The sequence below is a fragment of the Oryx dammah genome, unplaced genomic scaffold (assembly GCF_014754425.2).
Source record: "Oryx dammah isolate SB20612 unplaced genomic scaffold, SCBI_Odam_1.1 HiC_scaffold_25, whole genome shotgun sequence".
Taxonomy (NCBI): domain Eukaryota; kingdom Metazoa; phylum Chordata; class Mammalia; order Artiodactyla; family Bovidae; genus Oryx; species Oryx dammah.
In genome coordinates, this window is record NW_024070209.1 from 47,231,389 (window position 1) to 47,253,748 (window position 22,360).

Consider the following 22,360-nt stretch of genomic DNA (forward strand, 5'->3'; position numbering starts at 1 on the left):
CAGACTGTAGGCCATGACATAAGCTGCCACAGTTCCGAGAACTGGCCTCAAGGAAATGGGAATAAACCCACCCTGAAGATTAACTGTACCTAAAACAATCAGGGGCTTCCTGGTAGCTCAGCTGGTAAAGAATCTGCCTGCAATGCAGGAAACTCTGGTTCAATTCCTGGATCAGAAAGATCCCCTGCAGAAGAAGTAGGTTACCCACTCTAATATTCATGGGCTTCCCTGGTGGCTAAGATGGTAAAGAATCCACCTGCAAAGCGGGAGACCTGGGTTCGATCCTTGGGTTGGGAAGATGCCCTGGAGAAGGGCATGGCAACACACTCCAGTATTTTTGCCTAAAGAATCCCCATGGACAGAGAAGCCTGGCTACAGTCCATGGGATCGCAGAGTCAGACATGACTGAGCAAACAAACCACAGCACACAAAACAAGATGACACTGGTCAGACCACTGATGACCAATTTCAAGGTGACTGTCAGAGCTGACTGTGCTGTTTCTGCATGGAGCCACTCCCTCCGTCTATAAAAGCTCTTGTCTACTGATTGTCAAGGGTAGGAGTTTGTCTTTCCACAGATTCCACCCTATCTCCCCCTTGCTGGCATCTGAAATCAAGAAAAATTTCCTTCCCACTAAACTGGACTTTTTATTGACTTTTGAGCACCGAGCAGCCCAGAACCCACTTTCGGTAACAAAATCAGGAATGATGATAAGTAAGGTAGATATTGCCCTGGCTCTAACAAAAGATAATGAGAACTTGAAATTAGGCAATGCTAGTTTGACAGGAAAGGAGAACATACAGAAGAGAAACTTTTGCACAGTGCACCAGAGGGCGTGCCCATCAACTGGGAGATGGGTGGAATATTGTACAGCAACGAAACGAGGAAATTACACGTATATGCAACAGCTTGGATGTACCTTAAAACAGCAAGTGAAACAAGTCCCAGAATACTGCTAGAGAAAGACGTAAATCTTATGAAATTCAAAAATAATCGAAACTTTTTTCCCCAGTCACACATATATTCCTTTCAAATGAGTATATCTTTATCACATGATCACATGAATATATATTATATTCATATGAAAGGAAATGACCACAAACAGGGTATTAATTTCCTTGGGAGATAGGGAATTAGAGGATGAAATGAACCGGTGTGTATGTATACTTGCATACACTGAGGGTGTCAGGAGAGAGAAAGAAGTCATTTATGGAGCAATGATGACAGCATATCAAGACCAAGGATTTTTCACCCTGTATTAAAGGCTCTAACAAAGAAAACCAGTAAGGGAGGAAGGCATGTATTTTTCTGATTTTTAAAAATTTTTATTTATTTGGCTATGTCTGGTCTTAGTTTGCAGCACTCAGGGTCTGTGTTGTGTCATGCAGGATCTTTCCTTGTTGCACATGGACTCTTTGCAACAAGGGCAGGCTTAGTTGCTCCTCAGCATGTGGGATCTTAGATTGAACCCAAGACCCTTGCTTTGCAAAGTGGATTCTTAACTACAGAACCAGGAAAGTTCTAGGGGGTTTTTTGTGTGGTTTTTTTTTTTCAATTAATTGGAAGATAATTACAATATTGTGATGGTTTTTGCCATACAGCAACATGAATCGGCCACAAGTATACGTGTCCCCCCACATCCTAAATCTTCCTCCCACCTCCCTCCTCACACTATCCCTCTGCGTTGTCCCAGAGCACCAGCTTTGGGTGCCCTGACTCATGTATTGAACTTGCGCTGGTACAAGTGCATATGGTAATGTACATGATTACCATATGGTAATACACATGTTTTAGGGCTATTCTCTCAAAACCTCGCCTTCTCCTACTGAGTCCAAAAGTCTGTTCTTTACATCTGTGTCTCCTTTGCTGCCCTGAATGTAGGATCGTCGGGTACCGGCTTCCTAATTGGTTTCAGACTCTCCCAAAGTGAGCTGCCCCAGGAGTTTCTCCTCTCTTCCAATGGTGGGTGCGTGCTAAGTCGCTTCAGTCCTGTCCGACTCTTTGTGACCCCATGGACTGTAGCCCACCAGGCTCCTCGGTCCATGGGATTCTCCAGGCAAGAATACTAGAGGGGGTTGCCACTGCCTCCTCCAGGGGATCTTCCTGACCCAGGGCTCAGGCCCGTGTTTCTTGTGGCTCCTGCATTGGTAGCCGAGTTCTTTATCCCTAGCACCAACTGGGAAGGCCCATGGAGAGACCAAGAAACAGCAAAGAAAGTGAAAGTGAGTCACTCAGTCGCGTCCAACTTTCTGCGACCCCATGGGCTGTAGCCCATCAAGCTCCCCTGTCCATGGGATTCTCCAGGCAAGAATACTGCAGTGAATTGTCCTTTCCTTCTCCAGGGAATCTTCCTGACCCAGGGATCGAACTCAGGTCTCCCATATTGCTGGCAGACTCTTTACCGACTGAGCCACCAGGGAAATCAGCAAAGAACAGCAAAAGACCAAGGAACAGCAAGGTACACCAAGCAACAGCAAAAGAAAGGCTAATGCAAGCCAGGGTAGAAGAGAACCTGCGAAGTCGCGCACTGAGCGGGTAGGGCAACCGGGAGGGCGGGGCTTTCGTAGAGGCGGAGACTGCGCAAGCGCAGTAGTGCGCCTCGGCGCCATGGTCCCGGGTTCCGTCCAGTCAGCCGCTGGTGGTGGTGGCGACTTCCCCTCAGGAAGTCCGGTCTCCGCCTCCTCCTCCTCCTCTTACCCCGCCTGTTCGGCAGCGGCGGAGGCGGCGGTGCGGCAGCGGTTGTCCCTGCCTCGCCGCCACCTCCACCTCGGCCTATCCCCGGGCTGGCGGCGCTGGCGGGGAGGGGGACAGTAGTTGTAGACGCTGCCCCTGCCTCAGAGAAGGTGAGTTCCCGCCCCGGCGGCGGGGGCGGCCCGGGCCTTCAGCCCCTCCATCCTGCGACCCGGTAAAGGCCCGGCGCGCCCGGAGAGTGCGAAATGGCGGACCGGACAGGACCTGAGGCTCTCCGCTCCCCTCCCCACCCATCACCCCTGGGAAACGGGCGCCGGGCTCCCACGTGGATCGCGGAGGGAGAAGGGACGTCTCCGCTGCCGGGGGCGCTGAGGTTGGAGCGGGAGAGAGGCGACCCGGCCGAGGCTGTAGACAGAGTGTCAGGGCGAGGGAAGGGGAGGATGTGATGGGGACAGAGGCAAGGAGAGAAAAGGCCCCAGACGCGGAAGGGCGTAGACCTGCGCTGGGTGAAATTCAACATCCCGGAAAGTAGCGACCTCACTCACAACATAGGGAGAAGTGGAGTCGGAGTTTGGGGAGAATGGGAAGTAAACACGCGAGCCCAAGGTTCCTGGGGCCCTGGAGGAAGAGAAGAGGGAGTGAAGTTTTTGAGGGATCACTTCGCAGAGTTTCCCCGGGTTTTTTGAGGATAATACCCTTTAAAACAAGCCTCCAAGATGTACAAGCTCATCTTGTTAGTGGTGTGGGTTTTAATAGGTACCACCTGCCAGTGTCAAAGCAGGACTTAAGTTAGGGCGGCGAAAACAACTTTTATTCAGTGACTACTGATAGTAGGAAAAATACTGAGCTCCATTCCGACTTTTCGCAGAAGTGACTGGGGGTCTTAAGGAATGGGGAAGGGTGGGGTTCAAGTAGAGTCGGGGAAGTGCAGAATTACAAAGGGTTGGGCAGTGTCAGCTTGCTGGCAATTACGGAAGTGAGAATTCTGTTTTCCCACAGAAACTGGGAGACAGGCTCTGAAATACATGATCATCACATTTCAAAGGAATGACTTAGATCCGTGAGACTCAGACACTCCCGAGCTGTAGGAGACAGAAATACATTTCAAAGAGACTGAGGAAGAGTTCACAATTGTAAACCCTTTAGTAAGAACTATGAAAGAGAGGCCAGGAACCTCATCAGGTGTTGGCTAGAACAAACAGTAAATATTTGACGGCCTTGAGCGTTTCCAGACCTGAGCTCAACGATGCGGCTGGTTCATTCAAACTTGACCATGTTAAAATTTGGTCAGGTCTCTGCAAAAGTTTGAAAGGAGTATACCTGCCTAGAGTTTCTACAGTTTTCACCAATTCATTTTCCCTAAAACAAAGAGCTGCTTCTTGACCATTTGGATCTAAGAGATGTTTGGATTCTTACAAGTACTATAAGAACTTACAAGTACAAACAAACTGCTGGTTCCAAACTGAGTTTAGGCTTTAAGGCAATTTTGAAATGATTTTGCATGGTGGTGCTTGATCCCACTGCAGAAGATTCTAGTAGAACATTCAGCCATCTTCAGTTTCATAGTTAATTTTTAGTATTTGCAGTGTTGCCTCGTGTTGCTTTTTGTCTCCAGAGAGACAAAATGAGAACATTATTTTTGGTGGAAGGCAGAACATTGTTGGATAATTTTCTTTTTTCCTGAGGGACAGCAGTAAATATAACTTCATTAAAATAATTTTTATTTTCATCTTCCACAGTATACTCTATTTTTGTGTACTCTTAATCTTTTATACCTTTCACTTGAATGACAAAACTAAAATATAAATTTCTTAGAACATTTTGTAAGTATTTTATATAAATTCCATTCACTAAAAATGGAAATCAGAATCTGCAAGCAAATGATGTTTCATTAAGTACCTTAGTGAGTGCAACTTTTAGAAGACTAGGTTTAGTGTCTTCAATCAGCCTGGGTTAGTATTACTGTTCTGAGATTAAAAAAATAAAATCTGAATTTTCTGCTTTCATACCAAACTTCTGCCTTTCACTAACAAGCCTGAGCTATTATGATGTCAAGACTACAATTCAGTTTAGCTTCCATAGCCACATAACAGAAATTGGGAAACAGTTTCTCATGGGGGAAAAAAACAGCTTTTTGCCAGAGTGGGTTTTTTTTTTTTTTTGCAGTGACTTGGAATATGTGCAGTTACTAAAGACTAAACAAAATCAGTTCAAAACAAAGTGTTGGCGGGCAATTACCTTTCTGTACTGCTTCAAGGTGGTTATGAGGGCATAGGAGTCTTGACTAAATAGATTCTAGTGCTAATTTCTCAACTAGCTTTATGACACTAAGTCCCAAACTTTCTGAACTTGTTTTGTCATCTGTGGGGAGGTGAGTTGGACTAGCCCAATTGAGTGACTTTCACAAACAGATGCTTTTGCCCCACCCCTACCTTAGAGAACAGGTAGCAGTGTTTGGAGACTTTTTTTCTTGGTTTTTGCCACTGGACAAGGAACGGCTTGGTGAGCACAGGTACTACTGGTATCTGCTAGATGCCAGAGATGCCACACACAACATGAAAAACACAGGGCACCAACATAGACATACCGCAGCCTACAAAGGATTATCCTACATGAGATGTCAGTGTCAAGGTTGAGGAAGTCTGCACTAAACAAATAGAGGACCTCACCAACTTTAAAATTATGAACTGGTTTGGCTTGGCTGTGTACTAGAACAGCAATTTATAAAACGTGAAACTTTGACTTACAATGGCTATCAAATGACATTCAAAGAGTAGTGAAATATTTTGAGTTACAGCTGAGATTTTGTTAGGATTTGGAAAATAGAATTTACTACCTAAAAATTACCTCTTGTCACTTTTAAGTAAATATTTATTAATTGTTCAGTTAACTGCTACTTAACAAATGGTAAATATTTTATATTCTATTTAAAACACTCCTAGGACCCAGTATATTTTTAGTTTAGATATTTATAAAAGCCTAATGTATTTTCTAATTGTACATGAGCCAGAAGAGAAAAAAAATTTATCTAGTACTTAGCCAGTATCTTTTTTTCTTATTCCTCCAAAAGGTGTCAAAGAATTGTCATCCTTTCAATTATTAAATTCCTCTCTCCTTTTCAAGATCCTGAAAGGACTATTAAAACTCCTGATCCATTTTCACCTATAGCTGTAATACTTAATGAAGGAGCTTCTCTTAAACTGGGCTTGATAATAAAGGTCAGTAAGGATTAAGAATTTGCAAGCAGGGAACATATAGAAGGTATAAATTACAAATAGGAAATTGAGAAATTAGACTCAATCACAAAAACTCAAATACCACATGACCAGACTTACATGAAAAGAAATATACATCACATTTATGGTGAAAGTGTAAGATTTTCCAGGACACTTTGTAATTCATTAAAAGAAGTTTCTCAAATATTTTTGACAGTTAAAAACTTTTTTCAGAACAATAATATCTCTAAGAAATCAATAGAAACAAAACCATAGCAAACAGTTCTTTCTTATCTGGCTTTTTAAAAGAAAATTAGACTCATTTTGAGAATGAAGAACATTTCTCACTGCTTATTGAATCTAACCCATTTACATAGCAATTGTTTGAAGTGTTCCTTTGTTTTTTCTCAGGATTCGAGACAAATGACAGAAAGTCAAGCTAATAAGCCCTTATAGTTATTCAGAAACCATTTAGAGCTCCTGCCATGAACCAGGTTCTTATGTTAGGACATGATCATTCTTACTGACCTATTCACATTTACTGACCTTTGGGAAGGACTGGCATGTATTTGATGACATTCTGATTCAAAATGTCTGCCTTGGCCCAAGTAAAGCTAATTTGTTAGTTGATCTAGTCAAGATCCTTGAGCTAGCTAGCCATAGATTACTTACAGTGATTGATATTCAAAACATTTGTGTATGCTCAGTCACTCAGTCATGTCCAACTCTTTGTGACCCCATGGACTGTAGCCCACCCGGCTCTTCTGTCCATGAAAATTTCCAGGCAAGAATACTGGAGTGGGTTGCCATTTCTGTCTCCAGGGGTTTTCCCAACCCATGAGTCAAGTCCAGGTTTCCTGAACTGCTGGTGGATTCTTTACCAAAGGCTTAGTTTAAAGACAGGAAATTCCCTGACGGTCTAATGCTTAGGAATCAGCGCTTTTCCTGCTGGGGCCTAGGTTAGGGAACTAAGATCCTGCAAGCTATACAGCACAACCAATATAAATAGATATAAATTTTATATTACATCTGTAACCAGTAATCCCAATTAATGATTTTGTTAATTCCTTTATGTTTTGTCATTGGAAATGTGCCATAGCAAATCCTGTTACTTTTGTGATTTTGTTAGTGTAAAATAACTATAGGTCATCTAGTTCTATGGCAAACTCAGGTCGCATACTAATTTCATTTCCTGAAAAGGCAAGGTTAATAACTAACTCAGTTAAGAATATTCATAATGCTAGAAAGTATGCACTGCATCTCTCAAAACTTCTTAAATGAAATTTGACCTCTGGTAAAAAGGAATAAAGCAGCGTATTTTGGTTAAGAGAATGGAATCGGTTACCTAGTCTAAAATAGTGATCCCCAACAGTTTTGGCGCCAGGGACCGGTTCTGTAGAAGACAATTTTTACACGGACTGGGGAATGCAAGCGATGATCAGGTATAAATACAGATGAAGCTTTGCTTGGTCGCCAGCTGCTTATCTTCCACTTTGCAGCCCTGTTCCTAAGAGGCCGCGACGGTTAACTGTCCATGGCCCAGGGGTTGGGAACCCCTTTCCCGATACATAATGTGCTCTAGTCTTCCTTAAGTTATTTATAATGGTATTAAAAGATTGCCAATCTCAAGAGCCAGGAGCAAGGCAGGGAAGTCTATTCTCACCAGTTCTTTTTGGTATTGTCCTGGACGTCCTAACCAATATAGTCAGGTAAGGGAAAAAAGGTTTGCAGATTGGAGAGGAAGAAATCACACTTTGTTTGCTGATACTAATGATCTGATCGTCTGTGGGCTCCCTGGTGGCTCGGTGGTAAAGAATCTGCCTGCAGTGCTGGAGAATAAAGTTCAGTCCCTGGGTTGGGAAGATCCCCTGGAGAAGGAAGAGGCAAACCCACTCCAGTGTGAAATTTCATGGACAGAGGAGCCTGGCAGTTCACAGTCCACAGGGTCACAAAACAGTCAGACACGGCTTAGCAACTAAACAATAAATGATCATCTATGTAGAAAACCCCAAGGAATTTTGGAAAAGCTACTAGAATAAGTGAGTTTAGCAAGGACACAAAGTACAAGGTTAATATACAAAACCAATACTATCTGTAAATGTTAGTAACAATTAGACATTGAAATTTTTAAAAAATACTATTAACTATTGCATAAAAAACAATACTTTTGGATAACTTAAACAAAGTACAGTGAATGGTACATAACATTGCTGAGAGAAGATGCAAATGGTAGGGAAAATGTCCTTTAATGCTTCTTAGTGAACTCGATGTAAAAGTGTAGTACTGTGTCATTAATTTGATATATTTAAAGAAAAGTTTATTAAAAGGAAACTAATTATACCTAAAACTTGCCAAATTAACATTCTAATTTTGCTCACTTTTTCTTCAGTGATTAAAGATATTTAATAAGTATTTTTAAAAAAAAAAAAAAAGTATTTTTAAAAACTTAGTTTTAATGTCATGTCACAACACAAATCAGTTAGTGTCCTGTGGACATGAAAATTTTTAGTAAATTTTTCACTCAGATTGAGCTGATTTACTCATCAAACCTACTAAACCTATTGTGGCATGTTAAAAACATATATCATACACTGCAAAAGTTAAATTCAGGTTTTGAGATTTCTAAAAGGGTGATTGTATGCTTGCTTAGTGGTGTCCAACTCTGTGACCCGATGCCTCCCAGGCTCCTCTGTCCATGGAATTCTCCAAGCAAAAATACTGAAGTAGGTAACCATTCCCTTCTTCAGGAGATCTTCCCCACCCAGGGATCAAACCTGGTCTCCTGCATTGCAGGCAGATTCTTTACCATCTGAGCTGCCAGGGAAGCCCCTGAAAAGGTGATTGGGGTGTAACAAATTTTCTGACAAGACTAGAATTAGGAAAAGTGGAGTGGTTCTTAGTATTTATTAAATACTAAGTCTTTTTAGACAGTTTTGAATTGCAAGTAATTCATACTTTTCATTTTTCATATTTGACTCAGTAGTTCATGTGCAGTGTTTTTTATTACTTTAGCTTTTGCAATGGCTTTACCTATTAATACTGAAATAAGACCAAGCCTTGTACAGATATTGAATAACAAGGTGCATAGTTTCATTTCTCCAAATAAAAGATTACATTTTCTTTCTATTTGCACTGTATCTTTCCTGGAAGTGAATGGCATTGTGGATAGTCATCTATAACTAGACTTGTGATGTACAAATAGGAACATCAAGTTTTCAGAATTTTGCTAGATTTTTTTACAAAAATTAACCCCAATCTGAGAAAAATACTCCAAATGAGTTTCAGAAGAAAAACTATTTCTTGCTTGAGACCTAATATCAACTTGTAAATAGATTGGGTATTTCTGCTTAACATTCGATTATTCTTTTAGACATCAAAGTACATATAGCAAACATTAACACAGGACATAAACTGAAATCTTTTATGAGTTGGTTTAAAATCAGCAATCAGAAAAGATAGTAAGAATCAAGTTGAAATTTGACCTTTCATTTTAAAAAAAAGGTTAGCTTGAAATGCAAAGAATTAGGTACTCCTGTCAGGCACTCCTGACCTGTATAACCATAATCTTTTCTTCATTTGGCTTTCTGTAGTTACTGGAATGGGCTTTTAGATGGCTCAGTGGGTAAAGAATCTGTCTGCAACACAGGAGACAAAGGAGACGCAGGTTCCGTCCTTAGGTGGGAAGACCCCTGGAGGAGGGCATGGCAACCCACTCCAGTATTCTTGGCTGGAGAGTCCCATGGACAAAGGAGCCTAGCGGGCTACAGTCCTTAGGGTCCCAAATGGTCAGACACAACAAGCAACTGAGCACACAGTTACTGGAATAATTGGTTGGAAAAACATTTCAGTTAAATGGATGAAATCCCGAATAACAATAAAAACAGCCCAGTTGTACAGCATTTACTATGTGCCATATAGTCTTCTAAGTACATTTGTTAATTTCCTTAAGATCCACAATACCTGAAAAACTTAACCAAGTCTATATAATAAGTGCCAGTACTGACTCCAGAGTCCCTATGTCTAGCTCCTAGAAGCAGTGAGAAAATTAACATTGTGTGGCAACCAGTAGTTCTGCATAGTTGGCTTAAACTGTGTTAGGTGGATGATCTTCCTGGAAACAAAGCCAACATTTAAAGATCAAGTTTAGGGACTTCCCTAAAGTTCAGTGGTTAAGACTGCTTCTGGTGCAGGGGGCACACAGGTGGGTTCCATCCCTGGTCGGAGAACTAAGATCCCACTTGTTGCTTGGCCAAATATCTGTGTGTGTATATATGTATATGGTGGCTCAGACGGTAAACTGCCTGCAATGCAGGAGACCTGGGTTCACTCATTGGGTCCGAGAGATCCCCTGGAGAAGGGAATGGTAACCCACTCTAGTATTTTTGCCTGGATAATTCCACAGACAGAGGAGCCTGTCAGGCTGCAGTCCGTGGGATCACAAAGAGTCAGACACGGCCGAGCGACTAGTACACAGTTATGTATCCAGTTTAACAAATTACAGTAGAATTTTTTCCAAAACATTCAGTTTAGATCTTTAAGCTCCTCTCATACACTTTACTGAGGTTTACTTTACTTATAGTAAACAGCACTCATTAAAAGTGTACAGTGAGTTTTGGGCAGGTATTTGACATGAAACTACTTTCATAAACAAAATGCCAGGTATTTCCACCAGCTTGAACACTTTCCTCCTGCTCCTTTACAGTTTATCCCTCGCTCCATCCTTGTGCCTGGAAACCACTAATTTGCTTTCTCTCACTATAGATTAATTTGTGTTTCTAGAACTTTTATAAGTAGACTCATAGTAGGTACTCATGTCTTTTACTCAGCATGATTATTTTGTGATTCATCCATGTTGTATGTATTGCTATTTTGTTCCTTTTCACCGCTGAATAATTCTGTTGTATGGATATACCACACTTTGCTTACCCATTCCCCTGCTGATGGAGTTGTTTCTGTTTTTGGCTATAAGAAATAAAGCTGCTATGAATATTCATGTACAGGTCTTTGCATGGACATGTTTTCATGTCTCTTGGGCAAATACATACGAGTGAAATGACTGGGTCCTATAGTAGGTGTTTAACTTTTAAAGAAATTGTCAAAACTGTGTACCATTTTAGATTATAACTAGTATTATAGCAAATGCCAAGATTAAAAGAATCTGAATTTTAAAGATCATCAGAGATGAGAATGGTGGCCTAAACCTTTAACAGGATAAAGTGTAAAGTCCTGCATTTAGAAAAGTAAATCAATTATGTTAAGTCCCAGATGGGAGAAGTCAGCCAACATGGGGAGTGAGATGCTCCCGCTGGGATTTTAACAATTACAAAGATCAGAAATCAGAAACGTGTCTGCTCTAAGACACAAAGTACTAAGGCTGAATGCCCCAAATCATTTCCCTCAAGTCCAGAGTCCTACTGCAATGTGCCCCAGTAACTTCTTCAGAGCTGTATTTTCTGAACTAAAAAATACATTATTGTTGTTGTTCAGTAACTAAGTCATATCCAACTCTTTGTGACCCCATGAACTGCAGCATGCCAGGCTTCCCTGCCCTTCACTGTCTCCTGGAGTTTGCTCAAGCTCATATGCAATATCAGAGGCTTACTAAATGTTTTCATACTGAAATTGCCATTCCAGTGAGCAAAAAGCTAGTGCTTTAGCCTTATAAGCAGTCTTAACTTGAGAAGTTAAGATTTGATATAGTATATGAAATGATACAGGGTTGAAGATTGAAAATATTATCGTAAATGTCTTACCTGCCCTTATTTTATTCATAGATACCACGTTGAGTGAGCAAAGACTGAACATTTTACAGATACCTTTTGTAGAAGGCTTATAAGAACTAGTGGCATAATTTGAATCATAATGGATTTCACATTATGAGGTAGGTTGAAAATAAAGGACATCTCAATTTTTAGCATTATTTATACTGAAGCATTATACATATTTATACTGAATTATTTATATATGTTATACTAATACTTTGACTTGAAAGCAAGCGAAAGTATAACACTCTTAGTTCAGACTAAATATAGTAAAGTTCCTGAGTAAATAATCTAAAACTCACAAGTGCTGTTTTCAAATTCAGAGGTGTAAATTTTGGATCACTTTCTCTAAAATAAACAATATTATTTTTCAAGGGTAAAATACACACTGGGCTCCCCTCTTGGCTCAAACAGTAAAGAATCCACCTGCAGTGCGGGAGACCTGGGTTCGATCCCTGGATTGGGAAGATCCCTTGGAGGAAGGCATGGCAACCCACTCCAATATTCTTGCCTGGAGAATCCCATGGACAGAGGAGCCTGGGCAGGCTCCAATCCATGGGGTCGCACAGAGTCAGACATGACTGATTAAGCATAGCACAAAACAGACACTCAAAAAGTTGGCTTTACTTTCAGATTTACAGGAAGCAAAATAAGAAATTGAAGATGCATTTTGTGAGTTTTCAGATGGTTGATCTATGTTGATGTAATTCTAAACTTTGAATTATTTAATCATTATAACAAGATTGTGTTTGCAACATTATAGAGCAATTAACCTTCAATAACTTCAAACCTCAAAGCAAGTTTAATTTTTTTTTTTTTTAAGAAGAAAGAAAAGATTGCTTGGTTTCAGGTAAAGGGAAGTGGAATATTGGGCAAAAATAGATTTTTTTAATCTCTGCTGTCATGGTTTTTAGCTCCTCAGTTGTTGCACAGTCTCGCTATTTGGAGAAAGTTCATGCTAAAAAGCGGAAGCAATTAATGAGTGAATATGATCAGATTTCTCCACCAAGGTCTCAGTCTGATAAGGGTAAGGTTCAGTTCACCTCTTCATTGATCTCTGCACCATCTGTGATCTTTTGGGGTTGGCTTTTTTCACTCTGCATGTCTTCAGGTTTCATCCATGTTATACCATTTTGTGGTACCTCATTCCTTTATATTGCTGAATAACATCCTATTGTGTGAATTGCCACATTATGTTTATCCATTCATCACCTAATGAACATTGATTGTTTCTAATTTTAGCTGTCAGTAATAGTGCTGCTGTGAACATTTTTGTACAAGTTTTTGTGTCAACGATAGATTTTAATTTCTCTTGGGTATATATTTAGGAGTGAAATTGCTGGGGTTGTGTGGTGACTCTGTGTTTGACATTTTGAAGAACTGCCAAACTGTTCTCCAAAGTTGCTGTACCATTTTACATTCCCACCAAGAATGAATGAAGTTTCTGGTTTTTCCTCCTCTTTGCCAACACATTATTTATTATCTATCTTTTTGATTATAGCCATCCTGTTAGTATGAAGTAAAATCTTTTTATTATAAAACATTTTTAAACATAAAAATAGAGAAAACAGTATTATGACACCTTCTGTACTTATCATCCAGTTTTGACAATTGTCAACATCTTTTTAATCTTATTAGTGACTTTTTAAAAGCAGCTTTATTGAGGTATAGTTGAGGTATGTACAGGAAACTGTACATATTCCAGGTATATAATGTGATAGGTTTGAAACATATGTATTGATGAAATGACCACCACAGTTAAGATAGTAAACATATCCATGCCCCCAGAAATGCCCCTTAAAATGCTGTGCTGAGTCGCTCAGCCATGTCCAACTCTGTGCAACCCCATGGACTGTAGCCAGCCAGGCTCCTCTGTCCATGGGGATTCTTCAGGCAAGAATACTGGAGTGGGTTGTCATGCCCTCCTCCAGAGGATCTCCCCAACCTGGGGATCAAACACAGGTCTCCCACATTACAGGTGGATTCTTTACTGTCCGAGCCACCAGGGAAGCCCAAGAATACTGGCATGGGTTGCCATTCCCTTCTCCATTAGATCTCCCTGACCCAGGAATGGAACCAGGGTGTCCAGCATTGAGGGCAGATCCTTTACCAGCTGAGCTAACTCCTACTTTTTCCCAGGAAAACTATAGGTTAGTTTTCCTATTTCAGGAGCTTTATGTACATGGAATCATGTATTATGTACTCTTTTCTCAGGCTTCTTTGAGTCACCTTGATTATTTTAAGATTCATCCATTTTGTCAAGTGTATCAATAGTCTGATCCTTTTTATCATTGATTCCATTATATGGATATACCATTGTTTGATTTATGCATTTATCTGTTGATCAATATTTGGGTTTTTTTTTTCCTTTCTGGGGCTATTACACATAAAACTGCTGTGAATATTCATGTATAAGTCTTTATGTGGACATATACTTCCTTCTCTTTAGGATAAATATCTAGGAGTGGAATAACTGGATCATATGGTAGGTGTATGTCTAACTTCCTTAGAAACTACCATACTATTTTCCAAGTAGTCATACCATTTTACATCCTACAAGCAGCATTTGAGAATTCCAGTTATTCTACATCCTCACCAATCTCTTTAATTTCAGTCCTTCTAGTGAGTACATGGCGGTATTGCTTTGTGGTTTTAACATCTGTTTGATGATGAATGATATTGAGCGTCTTTCATGTGCTTATTGTCCATTTGTGTATATTCTTTTCTGAAGTGTCTGGTCAAATTTTTTTGCCCATGTTTAATATTTATGTTACATTTTGCTCTAGTCGAATTTTTCTACTATTTAAGTTGAATAGGAACCAAGTTTTCTGGCTCACCAAATTAGGCTTCATTTAAACTTCCTTTTTAATCTCAAATTGCCGGTAAAACTAGCTGGTCATTGGTGACTCTAGATTGCTGTCAGACTTGTTTCTGTTAAAGGAAGGGACTACATGGGTCATACTGCCTCATAATTTTTGGAAATAAAGCAGATCACCAAAAATATTATCTTCTCATACTAAGTACATTTTCTGCTATATTTGTAATGCAGGATTTGAGGCGGGGGACAGAAAGAGAAGTAGTAGTTGTACTGCCCCATCCCCTAAAAAGCAAGCAAAGATTAGCATATCTGCTTGAAATTTCTTCTGAAACTTTTCTCTAAGCTTTCACCTCCATTTCCCTCTTAACCCTCCCACCAGCTCTTTAATAGAGAACAAACCAGAAGGCATTCTAGAATGTCTTTTTCACCAATCAGAAGTAACGGAATTAAATCCAATTCCCTATGCAGAAGATACAGAACTCCGTTCCCTCATCTTTTCTCATGCCCTATAGCTAAGAGTAGTTTTGTCTCATACCTGGATTTCTAATTTCCAGCATTCCCAAACCATTTTACAATTTTATTGTTAAGTCTTACAATACTGTTGTCTGGTGAGTATGTATATTTATTTTATTTTGTGAGAACAGAAGATTTTAAAAATTACCTCTCTATGGTTTGTTACTTTTCTTAGACAACAGTGTTTAAGAATCTGAACTTTAGAAATTATTTAAACACTCAGATCAGGCCACTCATCATGGATGTGTAAGTCTTCTATCCATACATCCCTACAAGCCTTACATTTTTAGCCCTACAAAAGAATTAGACATGTCAGCTCCTTTCTGCCTCCTTCATCTCACTTCTGAGAAGGATAAAATTACTTGTGAGTGGCGTAGGCAATATTTGACTTCCTTATGCTCCTTTTTGGCATATAATGTCATGATATTTAACTTTTATACCAAAGTAGATTTTAATTTTGGGATGGGGAAGGAGCTTCTTTATTTTGTCTTTTGAGACTCTTCAAGAGTAAAGGAAATATTTAGAATTAAATCATCTAATAAGAAGAATTTCCTCTCATTTTTTCTACCTACAGAGAATCCCTTGTCAAGCTAATGAAGCATTCAAAGAAGACATATGACTCTTTTCAAGATGAACTTGAAGATTATATCAAAGTGCAGAAAGCCAGAGGCTTAGAGCCAAAGACTTGTTTCAGGAAGATGAGAGAGGATTATTTGGAAACCTATGGGTACAAAGAAGAGGTCGACTCTAGACCCAGGTGTAGAATGTTTGAGCAAAGACTCCCATATGGAACCGTCCAAACCTACCCAAGATCATGCAGTATTTCACAAAGAGTGGAAAAGCAGTTACCTCAGTGGCTACCAGCTCATGACAGCAGGCTGAGACTAGACTCCCTGAGCTACTCTCAGCTCACCAGGGACTGTTTCTCAGGAAAACCTGTACCCCCGAACCTTAGTCAGCACGAGTCTAACTGTAGCTCATACAGTGTAAAATCTAGAGTTTACAGGCACCTCTCCTCAGAAAATAGTACCAGTGCCCATCAGGCTAGTTATAAACATATACATCAGAAGAGGAAAAGGCACACAGAGGAAGGCAGAGAAAAGCCAGAGGAGGAGCGGCCCAAGCATAAGAGGGAAAAAGCTTGTGAGGAAATAGATTTAGACAAATACAAGAGCATCCAAACAAGCAAAACGGAGGCAGAAACAATCAGAGTCAGTACAGAAAAGCTTAAGAACCAGAAGGAGAAAAAAAGCCGAGATGTAGCCTCTAAGAAAGAGGAACGTAAGCGCAGAAAAGAAAAAAAGGAACAAGGCCAAGAAAGGACAGAGGAGGAAATGCTTTGGGACCAGTCTATCCTTGGATTTTGAAGCTCTTGCATTGGTTCCCCCAGGGTTAAACTAATAGTTGAGAAGCTTGGTTTTACAGTGTTCATGTTCAAATCCCTCTTCTCACATGAGCAGGTACAAAGGCTAAGAGAACAGGAAACAGAGTACGCTTGCTATCCAACATGGAAATATTTTTCCTCATTTTCTAAAATCATTACTACATTTTTCTTTTCCATAATGTAATTTCCCTTAACAAGAGTGGCTCTGCTTTTATTCATCTGGTTGCTGTGATGGTGGAAGTATTTTTCCCTTGGGAGGTCATTTATATTTAAGTAGGATTAATAGGATTAACAGAATCTATTTCTTGATTGGGTTTTAGTTTGGGGTGGGTATTTTTATATTCATTAGTTTTCTCTGTGAAGCAATTTAGATAGATATTTTTCCTGTTAGATCTAACTTGCAGTATATTTTCTAGATTGAAAAGTGGAAAATGACATACATTATAATAAGCTTAAGTTACATACAGTTTTTAAAAAGTTGATACAAAATCACTTTATATTCTGGAAATGTTTATAATATAATAAAGTTCTAATTTCTACTTTTTTGTTTTGTTTTGTTTTGTGTCAACGATCTGTTCCTATTCGATGAATATTTTCTTCTAGAAGAGCCATAGCCAAGTAAATTTAAACCCACTTTTTGGATAGAAATCTGTGAATGACCACAGTTTTTCCAAATAGTTGAAATTAAATGGCATTAGATTATTCTTTCCTGACCAGTATTTTCCATTCTGATAATCCCCTTTTTTATGGTAAAGATATCAAGTATTCAAGCACTGCTCTTTTGTTGTAGAGAGTAGTGACCTGGAAATCTGAATCCCAGAATTCTAGTCTCAGCTATGCCTTCAAGTTGTTACGTGACTTTGGGGAAGTCTCTCAACTTTATTTTCCTCACTACTAAATATAACTAGAAGCACTGGCCTCTAAAATACCTTGGATAACAAGATGCCATGATATGAAAACTCTTTGCATTCTACAATGTTGTGCATATATATTATAATATTAACTTTAACATTATTTTGTTAATATGATTTTTTATTTTATATTTTATTATATATTCCCTTTGGGGTTTTCTGGTGGCTCAGACAGTAAAGAATCTGCCTGCAGTACAAGAGACCCAGGTTCAATCCCTGCATTGGGAATACCCCCTGGAGAAGGGAATGGCAACCCCCTCCAGTATTCTTGCCTGGAGAATTCCAAGGATAGAGAAGCGCAGCAGGCCATTATCCATGAGGTCACAGTGAGGCACAACTGAGCACGCACGCGCACACACACACACACACACACACACACACACACACACATTCCCTTCACCTGCTCAATCCTCTGCATGTAACCAGTCTCCCCACCTTTGCTAGGCCGCTGCCTTACTCAGCCCTGAACCCTCTCTGGGTCCCTACCTTGCCTAGCCTCCTACCTCAGTGGCCCTCAAATATCGAAGAAGAAGGAAGTGGAGGAGGGAGAGGGCATAGGTGACCCATTTTATTTGAAACTAATGACTGCAACCTCCAGTCCATCCGGTTTCCCTAGTAAATTTCCCACCCTCAGAGATGTCTGTTATACTCTCTGCTCTCTTCTCAAACCTTCTCCCTGGTGCCTCCCATACAGGCCCCCTTTCTTTCAGCTGATGGACCACAAGTACTTATTTAAAAAAGAAAAAAGATCAGAGCTAGCTGAGCTACCCAGTCTGTGATAATGTATTTAAAACAACCCAAACGGACAGAGACGGTGACCTCTAAATTTCTGTTTCTAGACTAGATTTCTCCCTGAGTTCTGGACTCATAACCAACTGCATTTGTTGCTATTTCCAACTAGAACACCAAAAGGGCACACACTTCTCAGCAATCATCCTTCCCTCAGTCTTCCCCCATCTCCGTACATAATAATACCATCTTAATTGTTCAAGCCAAAAAATCACTAAAATCACACTTAACTATCTTCTACATCAGAGCCATCAGTGATTCTTCATGGTTTTACCCCCAAATTATCTCTCCTATTGTCCAATTCTATCTTCACTGCCACCACCCTGACCCAAACTAACCCTGGAATTGTTTTGGGTTTATTTGAACCAAACAGGATTAACAGGTCTGAGAAGAGCTGAAAACTGGGAGAAGTCATCACAGGCTCTGAGTTAATGAGTTTAAAACTAGCAACAGGTGTATCAAGAGATCAAATAATGTCATGGCCATCTAGCACTGTGAACTTCGGAAATGCCCAGCAAATATTTTCTTCCAGAAAGACAAAATCTTACCTGAAAAGAAAACTGCTAGGTTGAAAAACCAAATTGGGCAGGGAAGTAGCACTGGGGGTAAGGGAAATAAAAGGTTCCAAGAGTAGGGAGCAGGGGAAAGTGCCAGATGAAGAACTCAGAAAATTCAGCAACAGCAAAATACAACATCTGAGGTGAGAATACCACCTTGCCAGGCAAGCCCCACTGGCCTGTAAGAAACAACAGAAAAACTTTTCTGAACCAAGCTCCACTCCGAATGGCAGAGAAATAACCATATCTTGAGCCCTTCACTGTAACAAGAGGAATCCCTCAAGCCATGAAGCTGGAAAAAGTACCCAGGGCATTCCTTCTCCACAGAAATGTCCTCACAGTAGTCCAGGTCAACACATTCCATTTAAACTTTGGAAAGGAGGAGGAGAATATGATCTAGCCATACAGAGTGTTACAAGAGAAAAATGAGCTAAAATACTTTGACAAGAAGACACCAAAAAAAAAAAAATGCAAACACAAAGCAGATTAAAAACTCTAATGTAATACTTTGAACAAGGCTGAAAGAGATTAAGAAAACAGTTAAAACTTTAAGAGAAGTTAGAATGGACTTCCCTGGAGGTCCAGTGGCCAAGACTCCCTGCTCATGATGCAGGGAGCCTGGGTTCAATCCCAGGTCAGGGAACTATCCCCACATGCCACAATTAAGACCCTGCACAGTCAAATTAGTTTTTTTAAAAAAAGAAAAAGCAAAAAGGGCACAAAACAGAAAAAGAACTCTGGAATAAAATGACCAATTATGCCACTGAAAAAGACAGTAGTCAATTTCAAGAAAAATAACAGATAATGCAGTAATGAAAAAGTAATTCTAATTTTTAGTCAGAAACATTCATTGAGCATTCACTGAGCATCAAATTAGAGCCAGACATGGTTACTAAATAATAACCTTGACAGATAATGCGGGGGGGGGGGGGGAATAGTAAAAGAAAACAAAATCAGATCATTAAAAAGAATACAAGAGAGTATAGGCACCATAGAAAGAACAAGGTAGGAAGGAGAATAATGAAGATATTTCAACAAAAGTAAATTTACACCTTGCAAGAAGGTGATAAAAGATGAGAAAAGATGATCCAAATATGAAGCAGGGGACTTCCCTGGTGGTCCAGCTGTTAAGAATCTTCCTTCCAAACCAGGAGATGTAGGCTCCATCCTTGGTTAGGCAATGAAGACCCACATGCCTCAATTGACCCCTCACACACACTCCCAGCAATGGATGCAGGGGCACTCAGCGACTTAGCTGACTCCTCTGGGAGTATAATGCATGGCCCTCTACAGACAAGAAACAGGCCAAAGGAAAGGACAACTCTCAAAGGCAGGGTGGATGTCCAAATCAAATCAATATACCACAGATCCCCTGGAGAACAGAGTCCCTAATAACAAGGGACTCCAAACGGTCCCCAGGTCCTGGCAAATATTGAACATCCTTGTATACCTCACACCCGCAACTACCACAAAGAGAGCTGCAATACTCCCACCATTTTACTTGGAAGAGATTGAAGAAAGCTGAGGCTCTGAGAAACGGATTTGTCCAGGGTTACTCTGGAGCCCAGTCGTCTCTCCTTCCAGGACCGAGGTTTGAAACACCCTACCCACCTTTTAGGGAGCTGGAATCCAGGAGAAGCCTACTGGGTGGGGTTGGGGGCGTGCGGTACATAGGTGCTGTCTTCTGGAGGGGCCAAGGGTGAGAAACTGCATTTACCGTAGATCTTGAAGGGAGGCAGGGAGTCCCAGCCTCAGGGCATATGAGAGATATGCAGGTGATGGTGGGCACAGGTTTCACTTGAAAAATGAGGTTATGGTCCTGGTCTGATAGGAGAGGGGGTAGTGAGTGGTTTCTAGGCAGAAAAGGAGGGCGTTGAAATGGGTGATCTCAAAGGTTCCCCTCCATTTGGGAGAATGGAGCTCAGCAGCAGGCTCTGCCGCAAGGTGGCCTCATCTCTCATCTGGAGCGGCCTGAACCCAGCACCTGTGAGCTCCTGCCCAGGCCTGCTTGTCTTGCCCTCCCAGGTCTCCCCACCACACTTCACTCCATTTCACTTCCCGCCCAAGGTTGCTGGTGAGGTGGGAGCAGGAAGTGAGCCTGAACAGCACCCCTCAGCTGGGCGCAGCCCCGCAGCCTTGTTTTCATTACGTTGCTGTCTTCCTGCTGGATGCAGGGTGCTGCAAGGCCACCTCCTCCTCTAGCACTAACCCACGTCAGCTACATCCCAGGCAGGCACACTGCCTTCCGATGAGTGATGAGGAGTCTGGTGTGCTATAGTTCATGGGGTTGCAAACAGTCGGACACAACCGAGCAAATAACACACACCACACTGCTTTGTATAATGTAACATTAAGTGGAGTTTTGAGGTTAAGAGAGAGATGGGCATACCAGACCACCTGACCTGCCTCTTGAGAAACTTGTATGCAGGTCAGGAAGCAACAGTTAGAACTGGACATGGAAAAACAGACTGGTTCCAAATAGGAAAAGGAGTACGTCAAGCCTGTATACTGTCACCCAGATTATTTAACTTATATGCAGAATACATCATGAGAAACGCTGGGCTGGGAGAAGCACAAGCTGGAATCAAGATTTCCAGGAGAAATATCAATAACCTCAGATATGCAGATGACACCACCCTTATGGCAGAAAGTGAAGAAGAACTAAAGAGCCTCTTGATGAAAGTGAAAGAGGAGAGTGAAAAAGTTGGCTTAAAGCTCAACATTCAGAAAATGAAAATCATGGCATCCAGTCCCATCACTTCATGGGAAATAGATGGAGAAACAATGGAAACAGTGGCTGACTTTATTTTGGGGGACTCCAAAATCACTGCAGGTGGTGACTGCAGCCACGAAATTAAAAGACCCTTACTCCTTGGGAAGAAAGTTACGGCCAACCTAGACAGCATATTCAAAAGCAGAGACATTCCTTTGCCAACAAAGGTCCATCTAGTCAAGGCTATGGTTTTTCCAGTGGTCATGTATGGATGTGAGAGTTGGACTATAAAGAAAGCTGAGCCCCGAAGAACTGATGCTTTTGAACTGTGGTGTTGGAGAAGACTCTTGAGAGTCCCTTGGACAGCAAGGAGATCCAACCAGTCCATCCTAAAGGAAACCAGTCCTGGGTGTTCATTGGAAACACTGATGTTGAAGCTGAAACTCCAGTACTTTGGCCACCTGATACGAAGAGCTGACTCATTTGAAAAGATCCTGATGCTGGGAAAGATTGAGGGCAGGAGGAGAAGGGGACGACAGAGGATGAGATGGTTGTATGGCATCACCAACTCGAAGGACATGGGTTTGGGTGAACTCCCGGAGTTGGTGATGGACAGGGAGGCCTGGAGTGCTGCAGTTCATGGGGTTGCAAAGAGTCGGACACGACTGAGTGACTGAACTGAACTGAACTTGAGGTTAAGAAATGGAAGGAAGTCCACTTGTATGCTTATTAGACTGCATTGAGGAACATAGTGTATCCATATCCAGTCATTATGACCTTCCCTGAGTTCCAAAGGGCAGATGCGAACAGTTGCTAACAGAGTGAAGAGCAGCCAAGAACCCAAAAGAGGCAAGATTAAAGGGACCAGATAAACTCATCAAAAGTAGGAGACCGCCCACCTGAGATGAGATTAAGGGAGTGCAAGCCCTCCCCCACCCCCGCCCACACACACTAACCTTGTCAGACCCCAACAGTATAAGAACCCTCAAGTTCTAGGTTCTCAAGA

General features: G+C 41.1%; 1 protein-coding gene across 1 annotated transcript; it reads left to right on the plus strand.

The window, feature by feature from the left end:
- Positions 1-2,613: 2,613 nt before the first annotated feature.
- KRCC1 (lysine rich coiled-coil 1) lies at positions 2,614-16,808 on the plus strand. The gene is made up of 4 exons (XM_040224259.1): positions 2,614-2,844; positions 11,682-11,788; positions 12,584-12,696; positions 15,575-16,808. Exon 4 carries the CDS (start codon positions 15,594-15,596, stop codon positions 16,365-16,367), a length of 774 nt encoding a protein of 257 aa, XP_040080193.1. The 5' UTR covers positions 2,614-2,844; positions 11,682-11,788; positions 12,584-12,696; positions 15,575-15,593; the 3' UTR covers positions 16,368-16,808.
- Positions 16,809-22,360: the final 5,552 nt, after the last annotated feature.